At 41.1% G+C, this 12,769-nt stretch overlaps 1 protein-coding gene across 4 annotated transcripts in view; it reads left to right on the forward strand.

Moving 5' to 3' along the window:
- The window catches only part of ANK2 (ankyrin 2), a 1,630,948-nt gene that overhangs the window by 411,102 nt on the left and 1,207,077 nt on the right, over window positions 1-12,769 (forward strand). The window contains exon 2 of one of the 4 annotated variants that reach the window (XM_069241717.1): window positions 11,190-11,262. The exons of the other annotated variants lie outside the window; for them this stretch is intronic. Within the exon in view, the coding sequence (XP_069097818.1) occupies window positions 11,242-11,262 (21 nt within the window). The 5' untranslated portion in view covers window positions 11,190-11,241. The remainder of the gene's footprint in view (window positions 1-11,189; window positions 11,263-12,769) is intronic. 4 annotated transcript variants of the gene reach the window in all.

Below are 12,769 nucleotides of genomic sequence, written 5' to 3' on the forward strand. Positions count from 1 at the left end.
CTTCTTCAGGTATTCACTCACTTCCACCTTATGATGGGGCCCCTAATCTATCTGTAGCCCCTCTCTCACACATATTTATTTTGTTTTATAGCACTAATCATACCACTGTAGAGTGTCAGAGTATTTCACATTACACACACATAGTACAGAAACAATTAATCATATGTTTGTAAATCGGTGTACACGAAATGTTGCATAACACAAGGAGGGCTGCAAGGTGTAGAAGCCACATGTAATCCATACTGTTAGGTATTATATATAAAGGGTACTTGGTCTGTAGAAGCACAAATTTAAAACATAACGCTGTGGTTGGCTTTCCTAATAAGAACTTATTGCTACCCAAATTAACCCTTTTTAGTAACATTAGGATAATGAAAGAGTGGGGAAAAACATAACATTCGAACTTATACCTTGCAGTTTGCTTGCTGCTCTTTGATGGCAGTTCATAGCTCACTGTGCTAAATTAGGATTGTAACTTATGAAGTGCAAGTAACAAAAGGATCTCTGTGACAAAAGCTGTAACTACTGAGTTATCAACAAAAAAATACAATTCTGCGATCTGCATGATGCACATACTTTGAAGCAGGCATATTAACCATGTGCACTACTTTATGATGAACCACAAATGCCACTAGGTAAACACTCTCACTCCCCAGCAACAACATGAATCACCAGAATTATCATGATGTGTTCATCGTTGCCTGGAAATTGCTGGATACACAAGGACCTCTGCAGCAGGGTAATTTAAAACCATAAATACTTTAATCCCCACCTCCCCTCCACAAAACCTCCCTTCCTGATCTCCATGCCTGGTGCAATTGAACTGGTTGCACTGCACTAAAGTGAGCCCTGCATTTGTTACACATGATCGCTTGCCAAAAACTCCTACGTTTCCCTGACGACATAGAATTTTTAATAAGCGGGAAGGGTGAAAAATATGTATTTCTGTTGTGAATTTTTCTGATCATGTGATAGATGAGCTAAACCAAACAGTTATTGGACCTAACATTAATGTTTTATTTGTAAAAAAAAAAAGGAGTGTAATGTACTGGAATAATTGGGATAGAAATGTTCATTGATCTCTATGTACTTTCACTGATTTTGAGCTGGGTTTGTCAGCACCTGGAACAGAGCCTCAACAGGCTAGTAAGCTATTGAACTTCAGAAAGATAATTTAATATATTTCCTTTATGGTAACACTTACAATCACCATTTTAAGTTATGTACTTATTAGCCTTATTATTTGCCTGCCCTTCCGTCATTTACGGTAAACATACATTGCCATCATTTGGCTTATGTGCCAACAGTAGGCCTAATTGCCCTATCTTTAACTTATTAAATCTATTGTCCTCAAACTTTCCTTCACTAGAAAGGATGAATTATTATACTTTGAGAAGACTTGGGCACCCTCAGCGTAGTCTTCAGGGATGGGCTATGTGAAAATTAAGTTAAAGCATACATTAAGGTCACCAGATACTCTCCTACCTAACTGTGCTCAGTTTATTTGTTATACCATGGAAGGCACTGCCCTGGTTGCAGAGTAGAGAGCGTGCCAGTGGCATGTGCTAAAGTGTTGCATGTATGGCTACACAATATAGCCAAACATTAAATATTTTTGAGTATCCCTGCTGTCGTGATTCCACCCCTCGCCTCAGCTGTTCTTGATGTTGTTGAGGAAGAGACTTAAAATGCATAATAATTAGTCCTTCTCATTAAAATCCCCACTTACTACTAGACACCAAGACAATGGACATTTGAGGAAAGCAAGAAGGGGAAGAGCTGCAAATCAAAAAATATTAAATATTCTCAGTTCCTCAAATACATTTTATTAAGAGCCAATGACTCAATAATGAGAGTTTTGGGTTGCATTCTAAATGTTATTAAATCATTAGTTCATTAATATCTTTATTAACAAATTATTTAAAATCAATGCAAAGTACAGAACAAAGCATAAAGCGTGTCCTATACATATCTAGTCCCTACTCTAATGTAGTTTCAGGAAAAAAATGTTCAGGAGAAACCTTAAAGAGTTCCCGTCTCAGATGTGAAGCATATCATTTCTAGTCAGGTATCTCACTGAGGATTTCAATAGGATCTCTCAGTAATAGGTTCAAGCAAGATAAAGTCAGTCTCAGAATGAATACAAGACATCGGCAAAGAGAATAGGACAAAAAGTGTCAGAGTTACAGGGCTCTCAAGGAGTCGAGCGAGTCATGCGATTCTAGCTAGCATTGTGAGTCTCAGTGTGTTTCTCTGAAATAGTGTCTCCTTCTGGAAGTGTCTGCTTCTGAAAGTGTCTTCTACCTTAGTCTGGGAACACATTTTATAACATTATTCAGGGAAACAAATGACGAAGCATGAGTAGATAATCTTCTGGTTTACCCAATCAGCATTCGAGGCCTTCATGTGAACAGGACAGCTGCCATCTACATGGCAAGTTTTTAACAAAGAACATTCTAAATATGCAATACATTTAATTATTTTCTTAATAGCAATGAAACACTCAAGTTGTTTCCCACCGGTAAAGGTCTATGGGGGAAAGAAAAGTTATGGGGGCATGATGCATTTTTTAAATAGTCTAATTTCCATTCTCACTCATCTTTCTAGCAAAGTCTTATTCATAAAGAAACACATTTAAGATTAATCTAACATTGCAGTAATTATTTTCATAGGTTAAATGTTCATGAAACAAATTACTGATATTCTCTCTAGGGGGCATTTGTGCCATGAAATTTTATACTTATGGCCATGAACCAGGTTAAAATGAACAAAGAGGAAGGAACAAGGTAAAAGAAAGAAATAGGAATTTGGCCTTGTTAGCAGCTCAGCCAAGTACAATTGGAGCACGCCATCAAAATTATGCCACCAGAAAACTCAATGATCGTTGTATGCATCAGCACAACAGACCTACCACATTAGGTCTTAGGTGAATTATTTCTCTGGCACTGAGTATTTATGGATTTCCAACTCCACATCATTTCAACTCATGAAAGAAGTGCAATACCTCCTTAGGTTTTGCAAAACCACTGATGTGTGTCATAAATCCCCTCTCTAAATGTGCCACCTCCCTAGTACCCATCTGGAATCTGTTTACTGGTGCAGTACTCTTTGTTTTAGTGTCATCATAGATGGATCCTCTAGTGTACTCAGTCCAATACAGTGTTCCTCGCTATTCTGAAAGCATTTCTCATGTAAATGCTGGCAGTGATTTCAGTCAAATGTCCTTTGATGTGAGCCAGCATCAGGAAATGTATCTGCAGTAAACTAATCAAAGAAATTGGGTTATACTCATGCACAGTGACAGCATATGTTGGCAAAAACATGTTCTGTACCAATGACTTATACTCTGGCATGAACCTGACACATTAATGAGAACCTGACACATTATTTCTGACAAAGCAATTGTTTACTCTGCAGCTTTAATGAGGCATTAGGAAAGGTTTTCTAGATAAAGCACGATAAAGTGTGTAAAGGGTGCTAAAGGAACATCATGAGCTGTCCTACTGATGAGAGATTCTGGCATAGTGGTAAGTTATTCTAGCACTGTTGTGGCACAACCATGGGCTAGGCTGGCACAATGTTGGTAATCTGACAAAGCCACGAGAAATTGTGACACAATACTGAATGTACTAGCAAGGTGATCTCATTTTGTAGCTCACTAATTCAGTGTATTGCCAAAGCAATTGGAATATGTTGCTGCTGTTATAACACAATGAGGGGATATTCTGGCATTGTGATGGGTCATTTGTCACAGTGAGCGGGTTATTCTAGAACTATTCTGGCACAGTGGTGGGATAGGTATGCACTATAATTGTATGTTCTCCTAGGGTAAGTGAAATGTTGTGATGTTTTCTGGTAGACCAACTGACTTCTGACAGTGTGAGCAGATATTATGTAGCAGTGATGGACCACACTGGCAAACGTTCTGGTTATCCTGTCACTGTTTTGGCTTAATGGTGAGATTTCCCACGATATGGAGGAGATATTCTAGCCCTCTGGAGGGGTGTTCTAGTACTCCTGTGTGAACATATTGAGATATTATGTCAGCATATTCAGCTGAACAATATAATATTCTGGTGGTGACCCAGGACAGACCTCAAATATCTATCCATACATCGATGAGAGAAAACATATCATGAGTTTACTTTAGCTTTGCAATATTCTGATGTGGTCAACTTGTTGCAACACAATGGTAGTACATTTTGATGTGAGATATTCAGACAACCTCTCTGAATATACAGGAACCTTTTTATGACAATTATGGGACATTCTGGCACATATGTACAATATTCTAGTGCTGTAATTGTATTTTATGTCATACTGATGAAACATTCTGATATGATATTTGTACAGAAATATGTTATTCTGGAACACCTATGGGAGACACAGGCTCTTTTCAGTCAGATGATTTAGCACACTGATGCCAGTTTCCACCACAGTTATAGACATTTCTGACAGTGTGATGAGATTTTTTGGCAGCATTTTTGGTGTAATGTTATGTTATGCATATTTGTAGAGAGCACTTTCACTATCACCTGACAAGGTATCCTGGTGCTGAGCAGGTGTGAGTCTACCCACATTTAGGGCTTAGTGGGACTACTAAAAAATCCAGGTCTTCAACTTGGTGCTGAATTCAAGAAGTGAGGAGCAGGCTTTTATGTGTAGCGGCAGGTCATTTCACACTTTCGGAGCACTGTAGAGAAAGGCTCAACCGCCGGATCTGTGTGCATGAGATGTGTGCAAGTAGGAATCTGGAGGAGTGAAGGTGTCTGGAAGGTTTTTGAATGCAGATGGGATTGTTGAGGTATGCTGGGCCATTGTTATGTAGTGCCTTGAAAGTATGGAAGAGGAGTTTCAATTGTACTTGTTTGTGAATGGGGAGCCAGTGGTGTGCCTTCAGGTGTAGTTTGATGTGAGTTCAATATGGGAGGAAGAGAGTGATTCTGACTGCAGAGTTCTGAATGGTCTGCAGCCTTCTGGTGAGTATTTTGTTGATCCCATCATAAAGGGTGTTTCTGAAGTCCAGCTAACTTGTAACCAGGGCTTGTGTGACTGTTTTCAGGGTGCTAATTGGGAGCCATTTGAAAATCTTCCTCAGCATCTTCAGGGTATGGAAGCATGAAGCAGTGATGACATTGACTTGGTCGGTCGTGTCAAGTTTGCTGTTGATAATGATCCTGAGGATCTTGGCGTGGGTGGGTGTCGGTGCTAGCTCTATTGGCCACCAGGTGGCATTCCACAGTGATGTGCTCTTCCCAAAGATCACAATTTTAGTCTTGTTGGTGTTCAGCTTTAGACAGTTTGGGCCACATGTATGGATGTCAAATTTTGCGAGTTTCCAATTGGACTTTTTGTGACTTGCAATTAGGAGGTCGCAAATGCGATGTACAACAGTGTCTTAGACACTGTATGCGATTTTCAAAGGACCTTACTCATCAATATTCGTGAGACATTGGGAACGGTCTGTACTCACAGGGATGTTGACCTGCTGTGGTCAGCAGAAAACCAGTCTGTGATTGTTTTTTAAGTAAAGCATTTTTTTTATTAAAATCCATATTGTTTCCCTTGAAGGAAAATGGGATACATTTCAAAATTAAAAATGAAAATTGTTCTTTTAATTATTTAAGCGTAGGCAGTGGTCCGTGGGAATACTGCCTGCTCTTAAAAATGTTGGAGCCCACATTCACAAAGGGGTCCTTTAGGGGATCCCTTCCCTTTGTGATTGGGTTACCACTTCCTTCATGGAGTCGGTAAAAGATTAATGTTTTGCAACCACATCCTGGTTGCAAAACATTCATACATGCCCGCACGACTCACTATTAGGAAGGAGCCCCCTCAACATGCCCCTTCCTAATACCAACTTGGAAACTCTATTTTGCAATTCAGTAATTTGTTACTGAATCGCAAATAGGGTTTGTACATATCAAAAGGCTATTTAGCGGTCGCAAATGGCCAAATTCGCAGTTTGTGACTGCTAGAAACTTTTGTACATGTGGCCTTTGGTCTTCATCCAGTGGGCAATTTCAGTCATGCAGACATTGAACTTTATCTGTGCACTGTGCATCTTGTCTGTGAGGGAAAGAATGAGTTGCATGCTGTTGACATAGAAGAGGATGATGATGATGTTGTAAGAGTGGATGATGCTGACTGGAGGGATCATGTATGCGTTGAAGAAGGTCAGACTTAGGGAGTGCTTTTGCAGAAATCCGCAGATGAGGTTTTGGGCATCTTAGGTGTTTGGTGTCAGGTTGACTGATAGGGTCCTTCCATTCAGGAAGGAACAGACCGATCAGAGTGTTGGAATTGGATGGGGATAGGGTGGGAGACTGCACCAAATGCTACATAGAGGGCCAGGAGGTTGAGGGTCGCCATGTCTCCTCTATCCAGAGTCATTGAGATGTCGTCTGTGGCAGCTTCTGTGCTGTGGTTGGGTCTGCACCAGACTGAGTAGTCTCGAGGAGTTGGAGGCCATTGAGGTATTTGGTGAGGTATTATTGATGATTTTCTCCAAGACCTTAGCCAGGAATGACAGTAGGAAGATCGGACTGTAGTTAGGGAGCATTGAAGGTCCGCTGAGGTTTTCTTCAGCAATGGGAGGACAATTGTGTGTTTCCAAGCAGCTGGGCAAGACGCAGAAGAGGTGGAGGCATTCAGAGTGGGTGTGAGCATGGCAATGATGGGTTGCAGCCTTATGGAGTAGGCGTGGTGGGGATTGCAGTCTGAAAGGGTCCTGAGTGTAAGGACTTCATGGTGGCAGCAGTTTCTTCTGGGGTGATGATGGGCCATGTGGATAGCATTGGTTCCTTGGATAAGATCATGAGGCATTTAGCAAGGACTGTCCGGTCTGGTTGTGGGTTGAAGTTGCTGTGAATGCCAGTGATTGTGTTGCTGAAGATTTGAGATATGCGAGGTAAAAAATAGAGATTTTCATAAAATTTTACAACCTATAAATTATTCACAATCTTCTATTTATTGTTATTGATGAACTGTTTGAAACTCCTTAGAGTATTAGAGTACCACTTTCTCTAATCTCAAATATTTTTATTAAGTTTATTTTTTTAAAATATTGTTTTTATGTAACAACCCTATCCGCATCTGACTGGTTGAGGCTATGGGCCAATATTTCTAGTCAACAAACTCTAGCCTATCCAGGGCCAGCTGGTGGATGCCTATAAACTATTTCAAATGAAATCTTGTTTAACTGGAAATATTATTGACCATGGTGGAGTCTCGCCATGGGTAGACAGTTTTGGAAAAGAAGTATACCTAAGTAAGAACATTAGAGATCAGCTTGCTTATGTAAGAAAATGTTTTATCTGATCTCATGGACGTTTCTAAAATATATCTTTTTAGGCATAAGCCACTCTCTCAACTAATTGCTCTTGAAATCTTGAACTCCAGAAAGATTTTTTAGTTTGTGGGTTAGGTACTAAATATTTGTTGGATGATACGCTTTTGTTCCACTCACTGTTGGACATTATGTAAATGAACCCATCACCACTCTTGAATGACTGCAACATGGTTATATGGCTTCCATCTATTGATGTCAGGACTTGGCGCACAACACATTGTTAAGAAGCAAATTGTGATTTAAATTATAAGAATGTGGCTGCAGGAAGACTATGATGTATAAAAAGGGATGGCCTTGTGCAAACCCAAAATGGTAATAGTAAATTCACCTTAGTAACCACACTAATTGCTAAGAAGCATTAGTGGACCTTGCACTTCATTGGGGAGAGGTGGTGGGATGTCATTTTAATATGGATTAATAAAATCTCGTTTGTTTATGTAACATCTTCCCAGTATGTAACCCACTAAACCTTGCACCTTGCTGTTTATGCTATTGGTTTGTTTTATTGCACAAGGTTTATGATTCATCTAATGTTACTTAAAGCAGTTTGTTCAATTGTACATCACTCATATACTCTTGAGAAAATGGATGCTTTAGAAATGTTTTAAATTAATAATCTCCATGCTTTTATTAGCTTAGAGCTCGCTATCAGAATTCAGCTGTTGTGAGCCACTTCCTCATTTCATTTAGGGTCGTACACATGGTCAGTAGAGTCTAGGTAACCACTGGGATTAATCCATCTCATTGATTACTAGATAAGCCTCCCAACTTTTTAAGGGATGGGCCAGTGAAGCAGGTACAAACTTTGTTCCTCTTTCACTTGCACTGTTCATCCCTGTTAGACCTGATAGCCTTGGGGTGGTCATCCCCAACTTTTTGCCTACCTCCCTCCACTTTTCTTACACTGTTTTTGCTGGTTTTAGGGCTCTATGCACTTTACCACTGCTAACCACTGCTAAAGTGCATATGCTCTCTCTCTTAAACATGGTAACATTGCTTCATCCCCAATTGGCATATTTGATGTACTTATAAATCCCTAGTAAAGTGCACTACATATGCCCAGGGCCTGTAAATTAAATGCTACTAGTGGGCCTGCAGCACTAATTGTACCACCCACACAAGTAGCCCCTTAACCATGTCTCAGTCCTGCCATTGCTAGGCATGTGTGTGCAGTTTCACTACCACTTCGACTTGGCATCTAAAGATAGTTGCCATGCCTTAAACTCCCCTTTTTCTACATATAGGTCACCTCTAAGGTAGGCCCTAGGTACCCCATAGGGCAGAGTGCTATGTATGTAAAAGGCAGGACACGTACATATATGTTTTATATGTCCTGGTAGTGAAAACTCCTAAATTCGTTTTCTACTACTGTGAGGCCTGCTCCTTTCATAGACTAGCATTAGGCCTGACCTCATATGCTTTTTGAGTGATAGATTCTGATATGAAAGGGGTAACCAGGTCATATTTAGTATGGCCATAATGGTAATTGAAAATCCTGCTTATTGGTGAGGTTGGATTTTACATTACTATTTTTGGAATGCCACTTTTAGAAAGTGAGCATTTCTCTGCACTTAAAACCATTTGTGCCTTACAACCTGTCTCCAATCAACGTCTGGTCTGTGCTGGTTGACAGCTCCCTTGAGCATTTCATCCAGACAACCACAAACACAGGACACTCAGACACATCTGCATTCATCTGCATACTGAATTGGTCTTAAAGGACTGGAAGGGTGGAGGGCCTAACACTTATATTTCAAAGGCCAGTGGCCTGCCCTCACACAAAGGACTGATAACGCCACACTGGGACCCTGGCAGACCGGACTGGGCTGAAAGGGGAGCTTTGAAGTTTCCCCCACTTCAAAGGTATTTTTGGGTATATAAACTGGGTTTCTGCCCCCACCAACTCAGACACTTCTGGACCTGCACCTGAACTCTCTCCGAAGACCTGCCTGGCTGCCTAAAGGACTCTCTGGACTGTTTGGCTGAGAAGGACTGCTGCCCTGCTTTTGCCCTGCTGCCCTGCTGGCCCCGGTCTGTGCTGGAATGCCTCTGCTTTCCCCCAGAAGTGCTCTCTAAGGGCTTGGATCAAGCATGCTCCTTGTTCTGAAGTCTCAGGGACAGCAAAGACTTCCACTACTAGCTTTTTGCTAGTGTCCAACTCCAGTGACTCCAGAACAACTTCAAAGATGCCAGTGGTGCTGCAGCCTTCACCTACTCTGTGGTCTTCACTGCATGCAACAACCACGACCCGCAATGCAAGTCTGACATTGCTGCGACTCCGCTGACATTACTCAGGGTCATCACAACACTGTGAAGTCCTCGTCCTGATGGACCGGAACCAGTGACCCCACCAGGTCACAAGGAATCGATGCATCACGGACGATGATGCATCATCTCCCCCTGCATCCGGATGGAACAAATGCCTCACCTCCACTTGCTTCGCAGCGTGAAACCGACGCCTCTTTCCTCAGAAGCTGTAAGGGACTGATGTTGCACCAACTCCAGCGATGCCTCTTTCTGACACCGCGCAATGTCCTTGTTCTTTCTTTTTAAAAGGTACTGTACCTGTGGTGTTGGATTGTTGGGAAGGACTCCGTCAACAATGCTGTGATAGCCCCAGTCGGAGCTATTGTGTTTCTAGGTGCTTTAGTTGGATTTAATCTTTAAAAACTAATCTTTGCTTGTGTGCATTGGAGCTTCCTTGTTTCAACAGTATTTTATTCAGATAAATATTCTCTATTTTTTCTAAACCTGTATGGTGTCTTTTTTGGCATTTTCACTGTGTTATGGTATAAGTTCTGCACAAATACTTTACACATTGCATTCTCAGTTAAGCCTGACTGCTCAGTGCAAGCTACAGGAGGGAGGGCATAGAATAATTTGGATTGTGCTGTGACTTACCTTGAATAGGATTGTGGTCCCTACTTGGACAAGGGTGTATACCTCTGACAACTAGAGACCCCATTTCTAACAGTCCCCATGGTGGCCTGGGTACAAAAAGGATCCGTCTTCCATTGGATCATGTAACAGAAACACAGATCTCGTGCTCTGAGTAACATGTTGTACTATCCTAAAACTTTGCAGACAAGCATAACATCCCTTGGGAATAGCGTAAAACCACGTGGGCAAGCATAAAAAGCCTACACACAGCATAAACATCCTGGGAGCAAACATAATAATTGTGTGGGAAAGCATAAAAGCTATGGGGGGAAAGCATAAAAACCAGAGGAGTTCCAAGCCCAGTGGAGTATGTGGACCCGGTGAGCTACCATAATAACCGTGGAACTTAGCTGCCATATGAACTATCATAACTGCCACCCCTGGGACTAGAAAAACCCTAAAGACTTGCATATAAACCTCAAAGGAATATTAAAAAAACTTTGTGGACTGGCACAAGCACCTTTGGGATAATATTAAAAACGCCATGGACTCGTCTAAAAACTATGTGAAAAGTTTCTAGCTCAAACAGATCAAACGTTACTAAAATGCAACAACAGGTATCACTGCATGGTTGAAGGCCCTTTGCATTGGTTGACTGGCCACCTTTCTGTTGCTTAATGCTATATTTGGGTATTGCATTGATACTAGTGAGATTAAACATTTGCCCAGACACTGTTAACATGTGTACAAATAACAAAATAATGAAGTGACACTATCACAACATGTGCTACATTACACAGCACAGTTTGCCTCTTGTTGGCACATAATTTAGTCAACCTGCTGCATAATTTGTTTTTCCCCTGCCCCATAATTTCAGATTCCCTTGTTAAAACCAATGTCATGCATCGCTAAGCCTATGATGTGAAATGTTCTGATCTATCTTGTTTTTTTCTTCTAGGTAAGTAACTGAGCAGAGCTCCAGTATGAGGATCTGAATTCTGAAATTTTCAATGAGCACCATGTTGCAGAAGGTACAATTTATCTGTGGGTTTTTCAATAGTCAACACCTGGAAGGATTTCTATTTAATAAATGCTCAAATGAAAGACTTTATTCAGTCTACCCCAGAACAACGTATGAACTAAAAAGCTCCAGTGTGTCTTTGCCCAAAGATTTACGTTTACAATCATATGATAAATGTTCCCTCCTTGATGTTTGGCAATTGCACTGAGCTATGATTTTTGTTGCCTTTCCGAGAGCCAGCCTCCACAATATTTCGTAGTGACCTGCTTATGGGTCTAGTACTATATATGGGTGGTGGCCCCCTGTAAGTGTGATGGGGGTGTCTTATTTTGACTGGTATTCTGCATGTCGTGCCACTCAGAGTCTAATTTTTAGTGTTGAGCACAAATCGCTCTATCCCTGTTGTTATCTCTCTACGGGCTTGTAACCTTGCTCTTGTCAAGCCCATGAGTTTGGTTGGTTCATGGGCTTGCTTTTTACAATTCGCTTAATTTAATTAGTGGAAGGCATGCATATGTCATGCCTTTTCCGGTGTTTAGCCCTCCTCAAGCACACCGGCCAACTACTGAAAACATAGGAGGCTCTGTGTTTTCCGTATGGTTTCTGGACTACTTTTTCTCTTTATTCTGCAGGTAGCGCGATCTCGCTGGGTAGTAGTAAAGCGTTTTGCATGACATCGACCCTGTTACATGGCTAATTGCACTTTTGCCGATTACATGGCTAATTGAACTTTTGCCAGTTACATGGATAATTGCACTTTTTCCAGTAACATGGATAATTGCACTTTTGCCCATACGTTTCACTGAATGTAAACCTCTGTTTTCTTTTGTGTATCTCCGTCATGCTTCATGGTGACCATTGGCTCGCTTATGTGAAACTGTTTTACTTTTCAGTTCATGTGGCAAGAAAAGTCCGGTTAGGAGTTTAAAACGTGAATAGCTCTAACTGGAGCAAATGCGAGACCTGTTGCATTGCAAATGCTAGTTTGGTGTACTGACATATTGAGTGACACAGTCCTTATTCTCCAAAAGCAGCCTCGGGAGCTGCAGGCCACGTTTTGTTGCAGAGAGAGGTGCAACAAACATTGAACCGCATTCCTTGCATAAGCTTTAAAAATAGTAATGATAAAATGTGTGGCAACACAAATGTTCTCTCTGTATATGAGCCACTGCCCATGTGTTCTCTATGTGTATGTGTGGCAACATGTGTTCTCTAGGGGTATGCTTGGTGACAAAAAAACTAATGATCAATCTTTGTATGTGGAGTAGCACATCTATTCTGTGTGTGTGTGGCAACACAATGTCTTATAGCTGCACATATGTTCTCTGTGTATAGTTGGCAACATAAGCGTTCTTTATGGTTGTGTGGCAGCAAAAATATTTGTTGTGTGTATGTGTGGCAACACAAATTTTTCCTGTGTGTTGGTGTGGTAGTACAAATATTCTCAATGTGTACATCTGGCAAAAATGCCTTCTATGAGCATGAGGGGCAACAGAGAAGTGTGTAAGTGTGATATC

Source organism: Pleurodeles waltl, chromosome 1_2, assembly GCF_031143425.1.
Source record: "Pleurodeles waltl isolate 20211129_DDA chromosome 1_2, aPleWal1.hap1.20221129, whole genome shotgun sequence".
Lineage (NCBI taxonomy): Eukaryota > Metazoa > Chordata > Amphibia > Caudata > Salamandridae > Pleurodeles > Pleurodeles waltl.